Raw genomic sequence first — 22,585 nt, forward strand, 5'->3', positions numbered from 1 at the left:
AACCGGCTGCCATGTTGTTTCCACTTATAGTGTGTGTGTGTGCATGTGTGTGTGTGATCCATAAAGTCTGTCGGTTTCAACACGTCTGGGAGACGCGGTTCGGGACAATAAACCTTGCGTCGCCTTTCAACACGTGGCGAGGCAACGACAACAGAGTTGCTGCGTCGGCGCCTCTAAACACGCGAGCCGATGACAGAGAGACGAAACCTCGGCAGTCTGGTTGCTACGACGACATGGGAACGAAGCCTCAGCGGCTCACGTGCGTGTTTTCATTTCATCGGAGAGGTCAGAGGTCGGCTAGGTGGTCGGGAAGCAGCAGAAACTCTCGATGTGCCAAGTTTGACAAAACAGAAAACTACTCGTAGAAATCAGATCTGGACAAAAGAAGGGAAGCAAGACTTCAGAATAAAAGCCTCTGGAAATACAAGCAGGAAGTAAAGTAAAGAAAAAATGAACCTTTGTTAGATTTATTGATGTGATACACAACGCCGTCATCTGTGTGTGTGTGTGTGTGTGTGTGTGTGTGTGTGTGTGTCTGTCTGTTTGTGTGTGTGTGTGTCTATGTGTGTGTGTCTGTGTGTGTGTCTGTGTGTGTCTGTGTCTGTCTGTGTGTGTGTGTGTGTGTGTCTCTGTGTGTCTGTGTGTGTGTCTGTGTGTGTCTGTGTGTGTGTGTGTGTCTGTGTGTGTGTGTGTGTGTGTGTGTGTGTGTCTCTGCGCCGTGAGGACTCGTCTGTCCTCCTGTGTATGAAGACGTCGTTCCTCCAGAGACCAGCGGCTATAAATCACTGCTGCCGCCTCGTCAATACACAATCAATGGCTCTGTGAACACACACAGACGCACACCTATGTGCAGTGTGTGTGTATATGAGCAGACGTCCTTTCAGGCAGAAAGCTCATTAAGTCCTCGTCTGATTCTCCTCAAACGAGCCCAGAGCCGGCGATGTCGTGCCAGGGGGATTGTGGGTAGTGTAGTTCAGAGGGCTTTAAAACACCATCGTGGTCTTTAGATTATTAACAATAACTTCATATTTACGGTGAAACAACGGGGATCAAAGTGACAGTGACAGATTATTTCCATCAGATCAATAATTCACGTAAAGAGCTTTTAAAAAAAAGCCTCAAACAAAGAAGAACGTTGTTTTACCAAAACTCATCAAGTCACATCCAGACTAGATAAATAATGAATAATGTCAGCTTCAATTTGAATCTAAAAGTAGTTTAATGTGGATCTTTGTTCTTTACTAAAAACTAAATACAGAATTAAGTCCCTGAAAACAGAATCAGCAGGTTAAACGTCTGTTAAATACGCTGTGACCAATAAACTCTAAATGAAAAGCCTGTTGTGATGAATCCATCAATTAAAGACTCTCCCTGTCAATCAAACCTTACACGACTACTTCAACTAGTTCATCGTTACATTTAAGATCCAATAAAGCAAGAGAATAAATATACAAATGATATCTGGTAGCCACGATGTCACAGACTAAATATTTATACTGAATTAAAACAAGTCAATAAACACGAACCTCTTCATGGGATAGAAACAGACTCACACACACACACACATCTGTGTGCTGCAGACACACACACACATCTGTGTGCTGCAGACACACACACACATCTGTGCGCTGCAGACACACACACACATCTGTGTTAGTGTTCAATGCCAAGAGGCTCAACAGGCTGATAAACCCGAACGCCGACAGTGTTGCTGGAGGCCGACATGCAAACATTCCCGTGTTGTTTCTGGGAAGGTTTCAGCCGGACAGGAAGTGGATTCGTGGGTCGGCGTGTTCGCGGCTCCGCGTTCCGCCTGTCGGCCGTCGACTTCTCGTTCCTTCGCCTTGTGGAGACGGCGCGTTGATTTTTTAGTCGGTTGCTTTTCAACACCAAACAGCCCTGCATGTTTTATGATGTTACTGCAAAACAATCAGAGCAACACGAGATCTTCTCTGCTTAATGTGGAAACAGTTGATTGTCCTCAACGTTCCCCGGGAGTCGCTGACTCATCGGAACGTAATCGCCACTCCGTTAACGTACAAACAAGCACCGTGAGAACGCCGCGTTGTCGTCTGGAAGCCTTTCCAGGTCCCTGTTTGGGGGAAAGGTCTTTGACGTTGATCCCCGGGGATGAAGTTAACAGTCGAACAAGCTCCATTACTCATGTGAGATTATTGAGGTCTTCAGTAATGGAGTTTGTTTAATCGTGTGGAAAAACTGAAGAACCTGAAACCGCGGCCAGCTCCGAGGTAAAAACAAACGACAAAATTAGCACTTAATCCCTCTATAAACTAAACCGCGCGACGATACACACTTTCAATCAGCCGTAAACGTTCCCATTCATTGACATACAGGTGGGATTATTTCCATATAAACAATGATAAACACCATGAACCAGCAGAATGACATCTGGGCTGTGAGCACTGAGGATCAAAGCGCTAAGCTAACGCTGCCCGTTTTCACTGAGAGCGCTAATGACGCTTTCAAACAGCAGGGCAGTAAACACATCCATCACACGAGCAGCGGTTATTCATCCGGTTACACGCTTCACACCCGAATCAAAAGCACCTCCAAGGCCTCACTGACACAAACAAACTGTCCGATCGATTGTTTTGAAGTGAAACAGAATTTTTAAAAGTTGGGAACAGTCAGCGTAAAGAGGACCAACCTGAAAGAGGGTGACGTTGGTGTAAAGGGCCCTCAAATGTTCACGTCCTGTAAACATGAATGAATATGCTTGATGGGCCCAGTTCCTTTGTACACAGACGGGAAATATTGGTTTGATGTCTAGACGGCCGTCTCTGATAACGTGAGGACGGATAAAAGTAAACAGCTTGAATGGTCAACCACATAGAAGAGCACCTCTTAAAGGAAATATCACAAAAACACCTACAGGCCACATAGAGCCTCTTCAGTGAACAATATAAATGCCCGAATGAGTATGGGTCAGTAATCGTAGACCACTGTAAGCACCTACAGGACGTTTAGAAGGTCCTCAATGAGCTTTAGAACCGTATACATGACTCCATACCTCCTCAAAGACCACTGTAACCACCTACAGGACGTTTAGAAGGTCCTCAATGAGCTTTAGAACCGTCTACATGACTCCATACCTCCTCAAAGACCACTGTAAGCACCTACAGGACGTTTAGAAGGTCCTCAATGAGCTTTAGAACCACCTACATGACTCCATACCTCCTCAAAGACCACTGTAAGCACCTACAGGACGTTTAGAAGGTCCTCAATGAGCTTTAGAACCGTCTACATGACTCCATACCTCCTCAAAGACCACTGTAAGCACCTACAGGACGTTTAGAAGGTCCTCAATGAGCTTTAGAACCGTCTACATGACTCCATACCTCCTCAAAGACCACTGTAACCACCTACCGTTTAGAAGGTCCTCAATGAGCTTTAGAACCACCTACATGACTCCATTCCTCCTCAAAGACCACTGTAACCACCTACAGGACGTTTAGAAGGTCCGCAATGAGCACTAGAACCACCTACAGGACTCCAGACGCGATTGACCCAAGTCTGCTGTTATTAACACTGAGGTTGAAGGTTCCTGCGACGGGCCTGCTGGTCCCAGTCCACATGAGCGTGAGGCCCACTGGCGCCTTGGAGCTCCAGGACTCGAGCCAATTCGGCTTGTTCAGCTGAATTCTATCTGCTCCTCCGTCCCATAAAACCTTCCTATTGACAGGCAGCCCCCCCTCCACATTCAGCACACATTTTTCTTCCCTGTGAGTATTACTTTATTGAATAAGTGGCATCTGTTTTCCTGCCCCCGTCACCGTAAGGCGAGGTATTTCTCAACGACGCGACTTCTTGATTTATACGCCGCTCTGACTCCGCTGCTTGAAAAAAATAAAGCTAAGCAAAAAATTTCCAATACATCCTCCGCCCCCCCCCCAATACACAAATACAAACGCACACACACACACACATACACACACACGGCTCCTCTTCCTCCCTCCTCTGTGTTTATAATTAAGTTGGCAGATGTTACACACACTTGGACACTTTTACGCTCTCCTCACTCCCACCTCCTGTCACACACAAATGGTGTGATGGTGAGACACCATAGTAAGGCCAGAAATGATCACACCTTCTGGAGAAAGCTACAAGCTTTAAAACCGGAATGCCGTGTCATGTTCACCAGCGGTCCCCAACCTTTTTTGCCTCACGGACCGGTTTCATGTCAGACAATATTTCGCGGACCGGTCGAGAAGGTCCGACGGGGGGGGGGGGGGGGGGGGGGGTGCGGGGGGGTGCACGGTAAAAGGACAAGAAAAACGCCTGGTGACGCGTGGGGAATATGTCAGAGAGACGAGCGCACATAATTGGGAGAAAATCCGGTCAATTTTCAAAATAAAACATTTTTCAGAAAAAAATATATATATAAGCTTTCTGTGGTGCGGCACCAAACAGCCCGGTGGTTGGGGACCACTGATGTTCACCACCTTATAGCAGATACAGTTCAGTTCTATCACAGACACACAAACACTGATGTTGTTTAAGGGTCACTTGATTTGATTACCAAAAAGATTCAATTGTGTTTTCTTTTAAGCCATCAGAAGTCTGACGAGCCAGTGCCTTACACGGCAGCGGGCATGGCAGCGTGTATGGCAGCGGGCATGGCAGCGTGTATGGCAGGGGGCATGGCAGCGGGCATGGCAGCATCAAGGGGTTAATGATGACACGCAGCGTTAAAGCGCTCTGGTGGTCGGAACAACTAAAAGATGCTAAACAATTGCAAGTAGAAAATCTCTTCCTCTATGGATCAATTACCTTTAACCGCTTATCCATCGGGGAGCCGATGTGAACTAACTGCTACTCAACGAGTAACATGAGCTGCATGTCTTTGTTGGGAGGAAGACGGAAGGGGAAGGAAACTCCAGAAAACGGACCGAGCCGACACTGTTAATTAAAATGACAGCTATAGATGGCAAACAGGAGGGTGGTTCTCCACCACACACTGAATCCCTCTATTCCATCTACCAGGGTTAAAAGCTTTAAACTGGAACGCGGAGAACCATCTTTTGTGACAGTTTGTGAACATTTGAGTTAATTTAAGGAATTTAAGAACAGAAACTCCAAGTAAAGGTTTTATCCAGCAGTAACGTTCATGAGGAAAATAAATGACCTTCAACTCTTTTGATGATGAAGATGCTTTCACTCAGCACCAAACATCTTCGGTTTCGATGATGTCCTGTGAATCCCTCTGAGGGAAACCTTTGATTTGTTAATGGAATTGAAAAATGGAGACCTAAAAGAGGTTGTCTTACCTGTCCGGATTCTGCGGACAGACGTGCATCTGCAGCAGGATCCTCTGGGTGAAGGTCTTGAAGCACTGGCCACACTTCCACAGGTGCCAGTCGCTGAAGTCACTGCTGAGCTGGCTGGTGGAGGTCGGGCTCGCCAGAACACGCTGGTTCTTCGACCCCAACTGTCCGTAACTGACGTCCGACTGAACCCCGATCCCCACCTTGTCCAAGAGGGAGAAGTTCCTCGGGCAGGGGGAGTGGGGGAAGACCATGGAGCGCATGAGGGTGGTGGCGGGGGTGGAGGAGGAGGTGGACGAGGAGGAGGAGGGTTTTCCGTTCTTGCTGAAGGACTGAAGGGACTCCTGCCGGGTCATCGCTTCCACTACTGTGTTTGGGACATTTACTGGAGAACAAAAAGAACAGAAAAGATTTGGTTACCCAGATGTTGGTTGGAGACCTTCACAATAAAAGTCTAAAGTATGAGAATCCTTATTTGATACACTTTTTACAGCCAAACTGTTGATCACATATAGACTCCTTTGTTCTTGTTCGTGAGAGTGGCATTTATTTTGGTTCAGCGGTCCTCCACATGCCGCCCCCCCCTCAAACTGCCCATGGTTGTGAGGTATGAGACTTTCCATCGGAGGGTCTACAAGGAACTCGGGAGAACCGGCGATTCTTCAAGCAGAAACAAGTCTGTTGATGTGGTTCAGCATGAGGAGCCCTGCCTGCATCCTGGACACACCCAGTCAGAGGACGGGGGTCCACAGCATACTGGACAGATTGCTAATCTAACCTGCCTGGGAGAGTCTCAGGACCCAGGAGGAGCTCAGGGGGCGGAAGGCCAGCCAGAGCGACGGCGCACACTAAGAACACAACAAACACACGGCTTCTATCCGTGTGCTGCCCTTCCGTGAATCCTGCTGTTGTCATGGAGACGCTGTCCTAAGCGAGGACAGGCCGGGGCTCGATGCAGCTCCTGCTTCCAGTGGAAGGAGTTCTGGGTCTAGTTAGGCTGCTTGGAGCCTGTTCATTAGAACAGTCACACTGCTCCATACTTTTCCTCTCTCTCACCACGGAAATGCTTCTCAAACCAGGGCAGAGAGCCCAAACGGGGCCTCCTGCCTGGTACTATTTACTTGGTACATTGTTTATGATTACTGCTCGTGGTACTAGTACTAAATCCACTTCTACAGGTAATGAACGGTCGGCACGAAGAGGTCCAGCGGTTTGTTCCACTCGAGTAGATGGACACGCGTCCCGAACTCTCCATAGCTTTTATTCCAGCTGTGGTTTCTGTCATCGTGCTTTAGTCCTTAATGGTCTTCTCAAGTCTTTGTGGCTCATGTGCTCATAACGTTATCACTTTTATGAGGAAGCCTGTGTCTGTTTTGATAAGTGCTTTCTAACAAAACAAAAAACTCAACTTGGAAGCAAGAAATAAGCGTAAGAGGAAGATAATGCAGATTGATTTGGGGCACACAAGTGTTGCTGGTCGAGTACAATGACATTAACAGGAAGAATATGTCATATCAAAGTGTGTAAATCAGATTGGGGATGAACCAGCTGTCCTCACTTGACCCGGAGTTCAGCTGAGTTCTTCTCCTTGGACTCCATAAGCCTTCATTGTGTTTAAATGACATCCAGAGGGCTGCTCTTACTTTGACTCTTAACTGGGTTCTCTGGGAAATGAATTATAACAAAGACATATTGTGTTTGTCCCCTCGGGGGAACTTGTTATTTTGGGATGATCCATTGGAAGAAAGCAAAGTGATCTGACTTCCTGCTCCTCCGACAACGTCAAGTCTCATTTTTAAATAACAGTGAATGTTGGCCATGGTTCCTTCATTAAGTAGTTTTATTCCCAGACGTTAAACATGCGGCTTTGAAATATTGACCATTTTAACAGAGATTAACAGTTTTAAAACAGACACCAAATCTTTTATTTATATTAGCTTCAGGCTTAAAGGAGGACGTTATTCATCGAGTGGGAGGGTTACGTGGCAGGATGAATACTGTTGAACTTGGACGTTGAACTGCTTTTACAGTCAATCATGACTTAACTCTGAATATTGGGGTTGTCTGTTTTTTTTGGGCCCTCTGCAGTTTTCTCGGTGATCAGCTGATGATCCTGAAGTCGATCTCAGCTGTTTTGTTGTGAAACTCTTACATTTTTTTCGGTTGCTAAACGTCAGCGGACACAACTGGAGTCACGTGTGCAAAACTCTCCAGTTTGCACAGCAGCAGTTCATGAGGACCGAACTCTAGATCCTTTTCATTGCTCGAACACAGTTTTCAAAACTCTACACGCTGATCACATGACGTCTCCACAACCTGCACAACACTGTGGATTTACAGCACTTTGTGTAGCCCTGCGATTGGCTGGCGACCAGTCCAGGGTGTACCCTGGACTGGTCGCCCGACGTTGTATATATATGTGTATATATACATCTATATTTATATAGATGTATATATATACACATATACAGGTCGAGCTGAGAAAGACTCATTCTGGAAGTGGAAGAAGGAAGACGGGTTGGTGGAGGGAGACAAAGAAGACAAAGAGCTGTTACTTCAGATGGAATAAGGCTTCACTTATGGACCATGTGGTGAACCACGTCTCTCACTGAGAGCGTTGAGGGTGGAACCCGATCTGCAAACATCCACAGTGGCGTCTGTGATGCAACTTCTCCACCACACAAACCGGTGAGAGGAGTTTCTCTCTGCCTGGAGGTGGAAGGTGTTTGGTCTCCACCCACATGACCAGATGTCTCTTTGGGAAGCCGGATGTGAGGACACGAGTCCAGAGGACGGCCAGGGATGGACGAGGCTTCCAGAAGGTTCTTCCCCAGGTTGATGGAGAGAGAACATCAGATGTGATGGTGATGAGAACCTGTGTCCTGATGCCAGAGAGGCAGATCAGCCCTCACTTATTTGTTCACATTACAGTCTGTACTTTTACTTTCTACCTTTTTCTCATTACTGTAATTCTGTAAATTACTACAGACGATTGAAGCAAACGGCTAATTTTCATTTACCTTAAAGAATTGTTATGTTCTAAAAATGTAATAAATCATGTGAAAGAATGTGACTCTTTTCTTTGAAGAAAATCTTACTTTGTATGACGTCACTGAAATGGTTGAAAGTGTAAAGATGAACAGTGAGTATTTTGTGTGTTTGTACTCTCAGTGTGTGAGTGACAGTGTGTGTTCTCAGTGTTTGCTGCACTGAGCCTGTTTGTGTTGTGTGTTAAGAGTTGTGTTGCTTGCAGTGAGTTGTGCAGGTGATGTGAGCGGTTGAGCTCAGGTGACTGTTGCTGCTGCAGACTGGAGTCAGAGTTTTGCACATGTGACTCCAGTTGTGCCCGCTGACGTTTAGCAATAAAAAAAAACTGAAACAGGAAGCTCTTCGTGCCCCAACAGACGTCTGAAGTATTTCAGAGGAATGAAACCAGTGAGAAAGCTGCCAACACGTGAGACACGTTAGTGAGGCTTTAGGGGTCAAAGGTCAAACCGGTTGCATTCACAGCTACAGGAATCCCTTATTACACACAATTAATGAAAGTGAAGTGTCAGAGACCCCCCCCCCCTCATCAGCTCACCTCCGTCACCGGCCCGCATTGATCCTCTAATGACCCCACCAGGAGATAATTACACCATCTGTACGCCACCCGGAGACGTATCGCCGCGCCGCTCGATCGCAACAAGCGCTGCGTGGATGCATCATCGCAGCCGAGAAACGACGCGGAGGATCCTGCAGAGTCGGTGCTCTTTGTGAGGGGGGGCTCAGGGTGGAGGTGGTGGAGGGGGGTGGAGGGTTAAAAGCAGCTTCTCAAACCTGAAGGAGAGTTTAAATGATTCTTTGTGTTCCGGCCTCCCTTTCCCCTCCCTCGCCTCCCTCGCCTCCCTCGCCTCCCTACGACCACTCGGTCTGGACCTCGGATCGGCTTCTGCTTCTACAGGAAGTCGTCCTTCACTTCAAAAAATACACTGATCCACCAACCTGAAGAAGATGAGGAGAACTCAAAGGATCTTCAATGAGGTTTTGGCGGCAAAGACCACGATGACAAGCATGTATTGGATGGATTATATTCACATATATCTTATATACGTATTACGTCAGCGGCACAACGGTTTGAAAAGTGACATCAAAGTTCTGAAAATAGTATCAAAGTGAAAAACTGTAACAATCAATGAGGAAAAGTTACAGCAAATCAACCAACGGCCAAAACAACATGAACCATAGAGAGGAGGAGACGAGCACACCAGACCTCTCCTCCTCCCCTCCTCCTCCTCCTCTCCTCCTCCTCCTCCTCCTCCCCTCCTCTCCTCGTCCCCTCGTACTCTCCTCCTCCTCCTCCTCTCCTCCCCCCGCTCACAGAGAGGTGTAGTAGAAGAAGAAGAGAGGAGGAGAACAAAGACGTTGTCTCACATGTTGTTGTTGTCAGAGGAGGCGACCTGCGCTGCGTCAAGTCGCCGAGCCGTGATTGGATGGAACGTGCACGAGTAAACAAGCCCAGTGTGTGTGTCTGTGTGTGTGTCTGTGTGTGTGAGTGTGTGTTTGAGTGAGTGAGTGAGTGTTTGTGTCTGTGTGTGTGTGTGTGTGTGTGTGTGTGTGTCTGTGTGTGTGTGTGTGTGTGTGTGTGTGTGTGTGTGTGTGTGTGTCTGTGTGTGTGTGTGTGTGTGTCTGTGTGTGTCTGTCTGTGTGTGTGTGTGTGTGTGTGTGTCTGTCTGTGTGTGTGTGTGTGTGTCTGTCTGTGTGTGTGTGTGTGTGTGTGTGTCTGTGTGTGTCTGTCTGTGTGTGTGTGTGTGAGTGTGTGTGTCTGTGTGTGTGAGTGTGAGTGTGTGTGTGTGTGTGTGTCTGTGTCTGTGTGTGTGTGTGTGTGTGTCTGTGTGTGTGTGTGTGTGTGTGTGTGTGTGTGTGTGTGTGTGTGTGTGTGTGTGTGTGTGTAGTCAGAGTCTAACCCTGTTTTTTTACATGCACATAAAAGTATTTTGAATTGAAATCATTTTAACTTCATAGACTAAATGATCACTGAGGGAATAATTGGTGTGATCATCTGTTTAAACGTTTACAATCATGTCACATCTTCTGCTTCTTTTGCATCAGGATTCTGTTTATCTTCACGTATCAATGAACGTTATGCAGTTATTGGATGCATCCTCTGAGGACCATGAACAGAAGATACATTGCGATCCATCCTCTGAGGACCATGAACAGAAGATACATTGCGATCCATCCTCTGAGGACCATGAACAGAAGATACGTTACAATCCATCCTCTGAGGACCATGAACAGAAGATACATTGCGATCCATCCTCTGAGGACCATGAACAGAAGATACATTACGATCCATCCTCTGAGGACCATGAACAGAAGATACATTGCGATCCATCCTCTGAGGACCATGAACAGAAGATACATTACGATCCATCCTCTGAGGACCATGAACAGAAGATACATTACGATCCATCCTCTGAGGACCATGAACAGAAGATACGTTGCGATCCATCCTCTGAGGACCATGAACAGAAGATACGTTACGATCCATCCTCTGAGGACCATGAACAGAAGATACATTACGATCCATCCTCTGAGGACCATGAACAGAAGATACATTACGATCCATCCTCTGAGGACCAGAGCAGCTGGGATCAGTGAACAGTGTGCAGATAGTTTCCCCGTAAGTAAAGTAAAGTGAAACAAACGTCTCTAATTTGCAATCAGCTCGATCTGATTGAAGAGAGACGAACTCTTAATTCAATCCGCTCCGTCTGAGACACCGACACCAGAACAGAGCAAATGTCCCCAAACGTCCCTGTCCCTCGTCTACCAGCTCTGACTGGGGGATCCGAGGTGTCCCAGTGCAGAGATGAACGTCTCCACCTGGTCCTGGGTCTTCCCCCGGGGCCTCTGCCGGGACCACCTCCCCAGGTGGCGTCCTCACCAGATGCCCAAACCACCTCGACTGGCTCCTCTCGACCCGAAGGAGCAGCGTCTCTACTCCGAGCTCCTCCCCCCCTGAGGGAGGCGCTTGCACCCGTCACCTAGTTCCTTCGCTCATGACTTTACTTGTGATGTATTTTTTTATCTTTATATTTTTATTCTATTTAATACTTTTTACTTTCTGGATCTTGAGTCTGAAATACAAGTTGTGTTTTATTTCCTTTTTTTAATTAAAAACACGTCATTTGATTTTGACGAAAAACATTAAAAACACCAAATCTCCAGGGAGAGATTTTGAGACTCATGAATGTGTATTTGATGTCCTGAGAGAAGGAAGGCGATGAAAAGAGGAAAGTCAAACCCCTTCATGTCTAATTAGTACTGGATCAAATCAACCAATCAGAAACCAGAATGTCTTCTCTTCTTCGTGTGCAGCATGAACCTGCCGGGGCGTCAGAGGCCACTCACAGTTCTCGTCCTGGGCGACGCACTGCAGCGGGATGCCGAAGAAGGAGGTGTAGGAGTCGTTGTACCAGACCAGCAGCTCGGTGCCTCGGGGGATGTCCATGCACGCTCGGTAGAAGATGCAGGACCTGCAGAGGCACAATCACATGAGGTCACACAAGGTCACATCCAGTAATACAAGGTCACATGAAGTCACACAATCATCAACACATCCTGAAAGTCTGACGAGAAAGAAGCTTGAAAACAAAAAATACATTCAAGTCAAAGTAGAGATGAAAGTGTCTCCCAGTGACTCATGGGAGATCTCCCATGTGACCAGAGCCCCGGTGACTCATGGGAGATCTCCCATGTGACTGGAGCCCCGGTGACTCATGGGAGATCTCCCATGTGACCGGAGCCCCGGTGACTCATGGGAGATCTCCCATGTGACCGGAGCCCCGGTGACTCATGGGAGATCTCCCATGTGACCTGCGTCTGGACGGCTGACGGCCGAGCCGCTGAACCAACACGCCGACAGCGTCTCACGTCCAGAACAAACCGCTTCCCGCGCTTTTCACTTTACAGGGTCGGACGGGAAGCGGCGGGTTTGACTCCCATGTTCCCACTGCCAAAGTGCCTTTGAGCCAGAGCACCAAGCGCCATATGAAACATGTTACATCATAGTGTGCGCGCGCGTGTGTGTGTGTTTTATTAATTCTTTCCACACTGGGGGAGGGGTGTGGTGGTGCTGGAACCCTGAGAAAACAGTGCCAGGAGGGACTGGACTATAAATCAAACATACCCGATGACCCCCCAGTAAAATGAGAGAGAGAGGGGGGGGGAGGTCGAGAGGGTCCAGAAACACGCAGCGACTCGTGTACTTAAAACAAATGAACGTGTTTAACACAAACTCGGCGCTAAGTTCGGGCGGGAAGGCGCCATAAATCAAACGCCTCCAACAGGCCCACGCAGGTATGAAAAACAAAGACCCCCCGCTGGCGCGGGGCGAGTTTGAAAAGGCCCGTCTGAAGGAACCAGCGGGACGCGACTCTGATCTTCTCTCCTGTTTTCACACAAAGCAGAAGTAGCTCAATGATCAGCTGTTAGATCAATAACACAGGTAATAAATCCAATCACCGAAAACACAGCCGGAATGTTTCCCCGTGGAGCGGCTCGCCATTTTCAGGAAGTGAGCTCATCTTCCAAGAGGGCGGGGCTTCAAAAACAGCAAGGGATTGGAACTTACTGGCAAAAGCAAAGGGAACAAATGTCAAAGATCTTTAAAGTTAAAAAAAAAAAGAGAAAACTCCGAAAGGTTTGAGGGCCAAAGAGCAGCTGAGAGCCAAAGAGAACGAGACGCCGGTAGTTGAGTGTGAAAGAAGAGGGGAGGCGCCGCGATGCTGACAACGGAAGATTCAAGACATCTTGACAGACTTCCGGACGGTTGGAAGGAACATCTCTTCTTCACGGATCTATGTAGAGCCTTTAGTAACGATGTTTTGTTTCCATGTAGAGACGCCAAAGGGGAGCAAGCAGAGGATAAAGAGGAGGGGAAGTGTCAGAGTTCAGTGATCCCAATGGAGGGAGGACTGCAGACAAAGAAGAGCATGGGGGGCTCCAGTAGTGTCAGTGTGTCCGGGGGGGGATCATCAGAGGAGACGAGCAGGTCGCTGCCGTTGGTTCTGCAGTCTCAGCTGAGATGAAGGCTCACTGCGGATTGAAGTCTGTTGAACAGATGGTTCGACCACATGAGTTCTGATTTGTTGAACAACTGCGTTCAGGTGTTTTAGACGAGATGAGAGATGAGCGATGAGCTATGAGAGATGAGAGACGAGCGATGGGAGATGAGAGATTAGCGATGAGAGATGAGCGATGAGCGATGACAGATGAGAGATGAGCGATGGGAGATGAGCGATGAGCGATGGGAGATGAGCGATGAGAGATGAGCGATGAGAGCTGAGCGATGACAGATGAGCGATGACAGATGAGCGATGAGAGATGCGCGATGGGAGATGAGCGATGAGAGATAATCGATGAGAGATGAGCGAGGGGAGATGAGAGATGAGCGATGACAGATGAGAGATGAGCGATGGGAGATGAGCGATGAGCGATGGGAGATGAGCGATGACAGATGAGCGATGACAGATGAGCGATGAGAGATGCGCGATGGGAGATGAGCGATGAGAGATAATCGATGAGAGATGAGCGAGGGGAGATGAGAGATGAGCGATGACAGATGAGAGATGAGCGATGAGAGATGAGCGAGGGGAGATGAGAGATGAGCAATGAGAGATGAGCGATGAGAGATGAGCGATGAGCGATGGGAGATGAGCGATGAGAGATGAGAGATGAGCGATGAGAGATGAGCGATGGGAGATAAACGATGACAGATGAGCGATGACAGATGAGAGATAATCGATGAGAGATGAGCGATGAGAGATGAGCGAGGGGAGATGAGAGATGAGCGATGAGAGATGAGCGATGACAGATGAGAGATGAGCGAGGGGAGATGAGCGATGACAGATGGGAGATGAGCGATGAGAGATGAGCGATGAGCGATGGGAGATGAACGATGAGAGATGAGCGATGAGAGATGGGAGATGAGCGATGAGAGATGAGCGATGAGAGATGAGCGATGGGAGATGAACGATGAGAGATGAGCGATGGGAGATGAGAGATGAGCGATGAGAGATGAGCGATGGGAGATGAGCGATGGGAGATGAGCGATGAGAGATGAGCGATGAGAGATGAGCGATAATCGATGAGAGATGAGCGATGAGAGATGAGCGAGGGGAGATGAGAGATGAGCGATGACAGATGAGCGATGAGAGATGAGCGATGACAGATGAGAGATGAGCGAGGGGAGATGAGAGATGAGAGATGAGCGATGACAGATGAGCGATGAGAGATGAGCGATGAGAGATGAGCGATGGGAGATGAGAGATAAGCGATGAGAGATGAGCGATGGGAGATGAGAGATGAGAGAGGAGCGATGGAAGATGAGAGATGAGCGATGAGAGAGGAGCGAGGGAAGATGAGAGATGAGCGATGGGAGATGAGCGATGAGCGATAAGAGATGAGCGATGGGAGATGAGAGATGAGCGATGAGAGATGAGCGATGAGAGAGGAGCGATGGAAGATGAGCGATGAGAGAGGAGCGATGGAAGATGAGAGATGGGAGATGAGAGATGAGAGAGGAGCGATGGAAGATGACAGATGAGAGATGGGAGATGAGAGATGACAGATGAGGGATGAGAGATGAGCGATGAGAGATGAGCGATGGGAGATAAGAGATGAGAAATGAGAGCAGTCTGTGGTTGTTGGGTTTTTTATGGATGACCCAAGTGGAGGCTGCCGCTCCTGGTCGCATTATTATTGTAATGTACTTTAATCCGTTTTAGGATTCCTGCCAAGCATTATAATGTGTTACATTACCTGCACAGTCACTTCAAGACATTATTGAGATACCTGAGTGGTCGGGAGGGAATCTCCAGAAACCTCCTGGTTTGATTCAGTCTGAGATCTGATGATTGTTGATTCAACTTGATGGATTAAAACGTTTGTATGCATGATTCATTGTTTCTCGCTGCGATTAGAACTAACAGCCCAGTATCTCGGGATGAGCACTGGGTTTCAAATGATTAGCTTTTCTGCATCAAGTCTGAATCATTTAAGAAAGAACCCCCCCGAGTGCAGAGTGTGGCTATTACTCATCAATACTCAACAAACAAGTTATCCAACACCAACGCTTATTGAGCCACATGTTTGAGATATTTATAGCAACGGAGTAGAGTGGGAAGGTTCTTTTACTTTCCAGATTAACCACAACATTGTTCCTGGTGTGTACGGTGCGTTAACGGGAACCGTGTCCTAAAGCACAACCCTGTTCCCCTCAGAGCGACAGGAATCCACTTTGGCTTCCAAAGGGGAAGATCCGTAGCTCTGTAAGTCTAGTAAGACAAAATAAGCAACATCGAAATAGATGGTTTTGTTTTTACGTTGTTTATTTGTTGTTTTGTCGTGTCTGTTAAACATTGTTTGCATGGAAATGCTGGAAAAAGAGCCAACAGCATTGATTGGCTGAGCAGTGTTTCCCAAAGAAGTGATTTAATTTAAGGGCCAAGAGTCTTAACGGTAAACTCACACAGCAGACATGTTATACATGAACTCCTGGTACTCGAGTCAAAGTGGAGGGATAGTGTTCCTGTTTCCCACAACAACAACAACAACAACAACAATCAAGGAAATAAGAGACATGTAGTAGAGTTAAGCACAAGCAGTCGAGCCTGCAGGCACGATACCATCCTGAACCAAATGACTTCCCGGCTCGACGGAGAGCTGGAACGCGATGCTGCTTTCATGCACTATTCATGTTTTCTACAGCGACGCCGACTTCACTGCCTCATGAATGCGTTTCATTGGTTTCCCATCGACCTCTGACGCAGTGACGCCGCCGCTCTCTCTGATTAAAAATAGATTTCATGTGATACGAACAGTCGAGGATCGTTAAAATGTCTCATCATTGTTTTACAGCTCATGAACTCAGGATTGCCCTCATTGGGGAAAAAAAAGCAGGACGAAAACACAAAACTGACTGACGTCATCATCGGAGAAAGAGATTTGTCTCTTCCAGCAAGCAGGTGGAGGAAGAAAAAAGTCACGGCGGTGAAACCGTCAGACGTCTTCGGCGCGCCGCTCAACACAGTGACACAACATGATGACGTGTGTCGCCCGATGCCGCCCGGACCCAACGCCCTGCTGGTGAAGCCCTCCGATTTCACCGAACAGGACCGGCAGAGGATCGAGTCATCGTGAACTTCTTTGGACGAGACGCTTTTAACTACACGATGGTCATCGCAACAGAACGTGAGAGGATTTGTAGTTCCTCGGTTGATCGAATCCTCAAAGACTTCGGACATACGCAGCATAGAATGATCGACTTTCCTCCCGGCGATCGCCAGGAATTGATGGAGAAAATTGAGACCACAGTGGATCTAAACGAGGCCCAATATCTCACCTGCGCTCAGGAGACCGGTACCATTGTTACACCTGAATGTGCCAAACCACCTCTTAACCTGGTGTCGTGTGGGGGACGTGGAGCCTGGGAAGACTTCAGTGGCCAAAACCCTTCTGGGTCACAGGAAGTTTGGTTCTGCTGGGTCATCAGAGAGCGTCAAACATCAGCGAGAAGTCTGTGGACGTCGGGTCTCTGTGGTGGAACTGCCTGCCTCGTATGGAAAACGTCAGGAGGCGGAGGAGGTGATGGAGGAATCACTCAGGTGTGTCTCCCTCTGTGATCCTGAGGGCGTCCACGTCTTCATCCATGTCCTACCGTTGGCTCCACCCACAGATGAAGACAAGAAAGAGTTAGGGACCATCAGGGACACGTTCACGTCTAACGTGAATGACTTCAACATGATTCTGTTGACCGTCGGGTCCGATCCTAAAGCTCCCGCTCATGTCAGATGTCTGAAGGAGAATGTAGACATCCAGGACCATCATGTCAGATGTCAGAAGGAGAATGTAGACATCCAGGACCATCATGACAGATGTCTGAAAGAGAATGTAGACATCCAGGACCATTATGTCAGATGTCTGAAGGAGAATGTAGACATCCAGGACCATCATGTCAGATGTCAGAAGGAGAATGTAGACATCCAGGACCATCATGACAGATGTCTGAAAGAGAATGTAGACATCCAGGACCATTATGTCAGATGTCTGAAGGAGAATGTAGACATCCAGGACCATCATGTCAGATGTCAGAAGGAGAATGTAGACATCCAGGACCATCATGACAGATGTCTGAAAGAGAATGTAGACATCCAGGACCATCATGTCAGATGTCAGAAAGAGAATGTAGACATCTAGGACCATCATGTCAGATGTCTGAAGGAGAATGTAGACATCCAGGACCATCATGTCAGATGTCTGAGGGAGAATGTAGACATCCAGGACCATCATGTCAGATGTCAGAAGGAGAATGTAGACATCTAGGACCATCATGTCAGATGTCTGAAGGAGAATGTAGACATCCAGGACCTTCATGTCAGATGTCTGAAGGAGAATGTAGACATCCAGGACCATCATGTCAGATGTCAGAAGGAGAATGTAGACATCCAGCTGTGAAGATCAGTTCTTTGTCTGACGGACCAGCAGCAGCTCCTTCAACTCTTGCGTGCGGTGGAGAAGATGACAGCCGACATCCAGATGTCTCACAAAGGACATGGTGGCCAGGCCCCAGGTGGGTAGCGTCGCAAAGCCAAATCTGGCGCTGAAGGTGGCGTTTTTTGAACGCCGCGACCGGGAGCGTCTCAGGATGGTGCTGATCGGAAAGACGGGTTTGGAAAGATGGGAGAAAGACACCGTGAAGACTACATTATCGTCATATACCAGAGGGGACGACCTTCAGGGGGAAACGTTTGAGAGCTCCATGCGGGAAGACACTGACGGCTACACGGGGAAACTCATGGCCGACTTCAGGGGCGGGTTCCAGGTGTTCAACCACAAACGTCACAACGTTGCTTCAGCCAGAGAGCTGCTGAGCAAGGTGGACCTCATGGTGGAGAAGAACGGCGCCGGCTATTACACCTCCGAGATGTTTCAAGAAGCTTTCTGTGGCGACACAGAAAGAAATGAAGATAATCCTGAAAGGAAAAGAAGAGGAGATACAGAGACAGATGATGGACTTTGAGAATAAACACTAACAAGAAATTGGGGCCAAGCAGAAAGAAATGGAGGAACAGATAATAAAGACTATAACAGCTGAAAGCTGAAAACCAAACTCATCAAGAAAAAGGAGGAAAACCTCAAGAAGGAGCAGGAGAAGGTGGACAGGGAGGAAGAGGAGAGCCGAGCCGATGAGAGGAAGACTAAGATGCAGGAGGAAATTCAACAAAAGCAGTGGAGACAAAGTCTCCGAGCAGCTAATAGAACGCAGACGGAGGAGACGGAGATGATGCAAGACGACGAGATCTGGGAGAAGGAACGGATGGAAAAGTGGGAGAAGCGAAACCGAGAAGACCAACGGAAACGACAGGAGGAGAAGAAGCAGCTGGAAAAACTCAAAGAAGAATACATGCAAGAAAGAACCGAGAACCAAAAGAAAAACGAGGGAAATCTCATCAGAAGTTCCTGATGAAAGATCCAGAACAAACACGAAGAAGAGGCCAGGAATTCAACGAGTTCCGGCGAAGCTTCGCCGACAACTTCGAGGCGCTGACGGACATTGAGCGACCCGAAGGAGGGGACCAGGAAGCACAACGAGCTGCTGATCCAGCCGCCGTGCAAACACAAGGAGGACTACGAGCGGCCGCTCGGGGGAGAAGAAGAAGAGACCAGCGAGGCGAGGACGAGGCACGAGGAGGAGACACAGGGAGACGCGCTGTCCCACGACCTCATTTCCCTCCTCTCTCTCTTTCTGTTACCAATCTTTCCACGCACACGCGACCGGGGACTTCCATTTCTGTGCACATACATGGAACACGGAATGACATCACTGTCATTAAGTACCTCCCAGCCCCCCGGTTAGCCCGACCCCCCCAACAAGAACGCTTCTGTCTCTGTAACATTTGTGTGCATGGAAACTTATTATCTGCTGTGAGAACCCAGCAGGAGGCCGTTCCTCCTCCAGGTTTAAATTTGATAACAATACCACAAAATCTATGTTTGACACATGTGACTCTTTAACTTTGTACTTCACTTTGTGTCCATAATATTGATTATCATCTAATAAGTGTCCAGAATCTAATGATTCCAGGTTACTGAAGCTCATAATGTAATAATTGGAACACAGTGAAAGAAAAACAAGAGCTGGTTACGTAATAACTGTTTCATTCATAATGTTATAAGTAACTACATTAAAGACGTGTTTGTTCTTTGTCGCTTCACGACATCCGACACTTAATGTGCATGCAAATACTACGATCATCTCATCATGTTGAGGAGAATGCAGGAGTGTACAGGACCCCTGTTCCGCCGGTTTGCTTTGTTTACACTCACAAAACCGTAAAACGTTAAAACGTTACGGGACCAAAGACTCAAACTGTAAGAGTAACTTTGTTTTGGGTTTGTTTACTGTACATGTACAACAGTGTTTGCGTCCTGCGTCTCGTTGCCGCGGTTACCGCTCACCTGTACTGCACCACCATCATGTTCTGCTCGCCGCAGTGGCGGGCGCAGCGGATGTAGCGCATCCAGCTGGACTTGGCGGGGTCGTTGCCGTCTATGAAGTGCTGCAGGGAGCCCTCCGCGTCGTAGATCTGCAGCACACAGAGCGACACAAGATGAGCACGGACTGCATCTAGCTTCTCATTGTTCATGTGGAAGGCGGCTTCGCCGTGTGATGAAGATGCTGATGGAGCAGAGAGTCACAGCTGATCACAGAGGAGATTTACAGCTGCACGTGACACCAAGAGAAATAACTCGCCTGGATCTGAAATGTTTCTAAAACAAACCGGCAGCACATCACACAGACACACACACAGACACACACACACAGACACACACACACACACACACACACACCCCGTCCCCCCCAAACAAACCAGGTGTTAAACTCACAATACTTCACAGCAAGTTGTCTCCTTGTAACAGGAAGTAGAAGTAAAAGGCTCGTTGTGATGTGAGTGAACTTAAAGTGGCCGATGTCAAAGAGTCTGAGCTTTACACACACACACACACACACACACACACACACACACACACACACACACACAGACACACACACACAGACACATGCACACACAGACACATGCACACACACACACACACACACACACACACAGACACATGCACACACACACACACACAGACACACACACACAGACACATGCACACACAGACACATGCACACAGACACACACACACACACACACACACACACACATGCACACACACACACACACACACACACACACACACACACACATGCACACACAGACACATGCACACACACACACACACACACACACACACACACACACAGACACATGCACACACACACACACAGACACACACACACAGACACATGCACACACAGACACATGCACACACACACACACTCACACACACACACACACACACACACACACACACACACACAGACACATGCACACACACACACACACACACACTCACACACACACACACACATACACACACACACAGACACAAAAACACACACTTGGCCGTATGTGGGTGTGTGTTTCTCAGACGGTGGATTACAGCTCTCTCTCTTCGTCATTGATCTCTGCTGTCAGTGCTTCACTTATTGCTTCATCACTGTCTACACACACACACACACACACAAACGCACACACAAGCACACACAGTGTAGTCCTGATCCTCTATGTGAACCAGGCTCAGTGTAGTCCTGATCCTCTATGTGAACCAGGCTCAGTGTAGTCCTGATCCTCTATGTGAACCAGGCTCAGTGTAGTCCTGATCCTCTATGTGAACCAGGCTCAGTGTAGTCCTGATCCTCTATGTGAACCAGGCTCAGTGTAGTCCTGATCCGCTATGTGAACCAGGCTCAGTGTAGTCCTGATCCTCTATGTGAACCAGGCTCAGTGTAGTCCTGATCCTCTATGTGAACCAGGCTCAGTGTAGTCCTGATCCTCTATGTGAACCAGGCTCAGTGTAGTCCTGATCCTCTATGTGAACCAGGCTCAGTGTAGTCCTGATCCTCTATGTGAACTACATCTAAAATATCAATATAAAAATATAAAACATACAAATACTGAAATGAAGTAAATCAAATATGATTTTGAGTTCTGACACAAGAATATTTAGAAGTTTTGCACTTTTGCACCAAACACCAAAACCCTCTGAGTGACAGCTGTCAGTGAGACATCTGCACAACTTCAGCCATCAGCTGAGTGTGTGTGAGTGTGTGTGTGTGTGTGAGTGTGTGTGTGTGTGTGTGTGTGTGTGACAGAAAGTGTGTCTGAAATTTACTGACAGTGTTTTGACCTCCTGACCTCATTACAGAGAGTAAATCTTCTCCTTGTCTGGACCCGAGCAGCAGAGATACTGTGTGTGTGTGTCTGCGTGTGTCTGTGTGTGTCTGTGTGCGTGTGTGTGTGTCTGTGTGTGTGTGCGTGTGTGTGCGTGTGTGTGTGTGCAGACAGGAATGTGATTCAGTTATCAGGTAAAAGCCCTGCTGGCATGTAAATGGACGCCTCGCCATCCGAGGACCATGTGTGCGTGACGCTAAGTCACCGATGTATCCGATGAGTTATCGAGTCTGAAGGTGTTACGACGCTTTGTCCCAGGGAGACACACACACAGCGACCTGTCAATCAGCGTGTAGCCCCACCCTAAAGCGTCCCCTGCTTTATGGTCTGTTTGACTGTAAATGGACCATAATTCACTAAATGAACATCACGCTGTGTTGAAGAAGACTTGAAACTAGAGACTGAGACCATAAACTCATGTTTACAATGTTTACTGAGGGAATAAATCAAGAGAGAAGAAGAGTCATTTCCTCATAGACGTCTATGGGAGCAGAGGAGTCGCCCCCTGCTGGTCACTACAGAGAAGTAGAGTCATTTCCTCATAGACGTCTATGGGAGCAGAGGAGTCGCCCCCTGCTGGTCACTACAGAGAAGTAGAGTCATTTCCTCATAGACGTCTATGGGAGCAGAGGAGTCGCCCCCTGCTGGTCACTACAGAGAAGTAGAGTCATTTCCTCATAGACGTCTATGGGAGCAGAGGAGTCGCCCCCTGCTGGTCACTACAGAGAAGTAGAGTCATTCACACGGTTCTGTCTCTTCTTCTTTTCAGTCCAAATCCTGTAAAACTGCTTCCTGAGAGCCGATCAATGCTCCAACGCGTCTCTTCTACAGCTAATCAATGAAAGACCACTAATTCTACCGTTATCTGCTCTCTTCATCTGCCTCGTCCTCCTCCTCCTCTTTATCCTCCTC

At 47.9% G+C, this 22,585-nt stretch overlaps 1 protein-coding gene across 2 annotated transcripts in view; it reads right to left on the reverse strand.

Moving 5' to 3' along the window:
• Positions 1-22,585, reverse strand: part of prdm6 (PR domain containing 6) — a 47,795-nt gene that overhangs the window by 9,527 nt on the left and 15,683 nt on the right. For both annotated transcript variants that reach the window (XM_078086401.1, XM_078086400.1), the window contains exons 5-7: positions 19,791-19,918; positions 11,682-11,806; positions 5,289-5,670 (exon numbers count right to left, since the gene is read on the reverse strand). In XM_078086401.1, coding sequence (XP_077942527.1) covers positions 5,289-5,670; positions 11,682-11,806; positions 19,791-19,918 — 635 coding nt within the window. The remainder of the gene's footprint in view (positions 1-5,288; positions 5,671-11,681; positions 11,807-19,790; positions 19,919-22,585) is intronic.

This window comes from Gasterosteus aculeatus, chromosome 13, assembly GCF_964276395.1.
Source record: "Gasterosteus aculeatus chromosome 13, fGasAcu3.hap1.1, whole genome shotgun sequence".
Lineage (NCBI taxonomy): Eukaryota > Metazoa > Chordata > Actinopteri > Perciformes > Gasterosteidae > Gasterosteus > Gasterosteus aculeatus.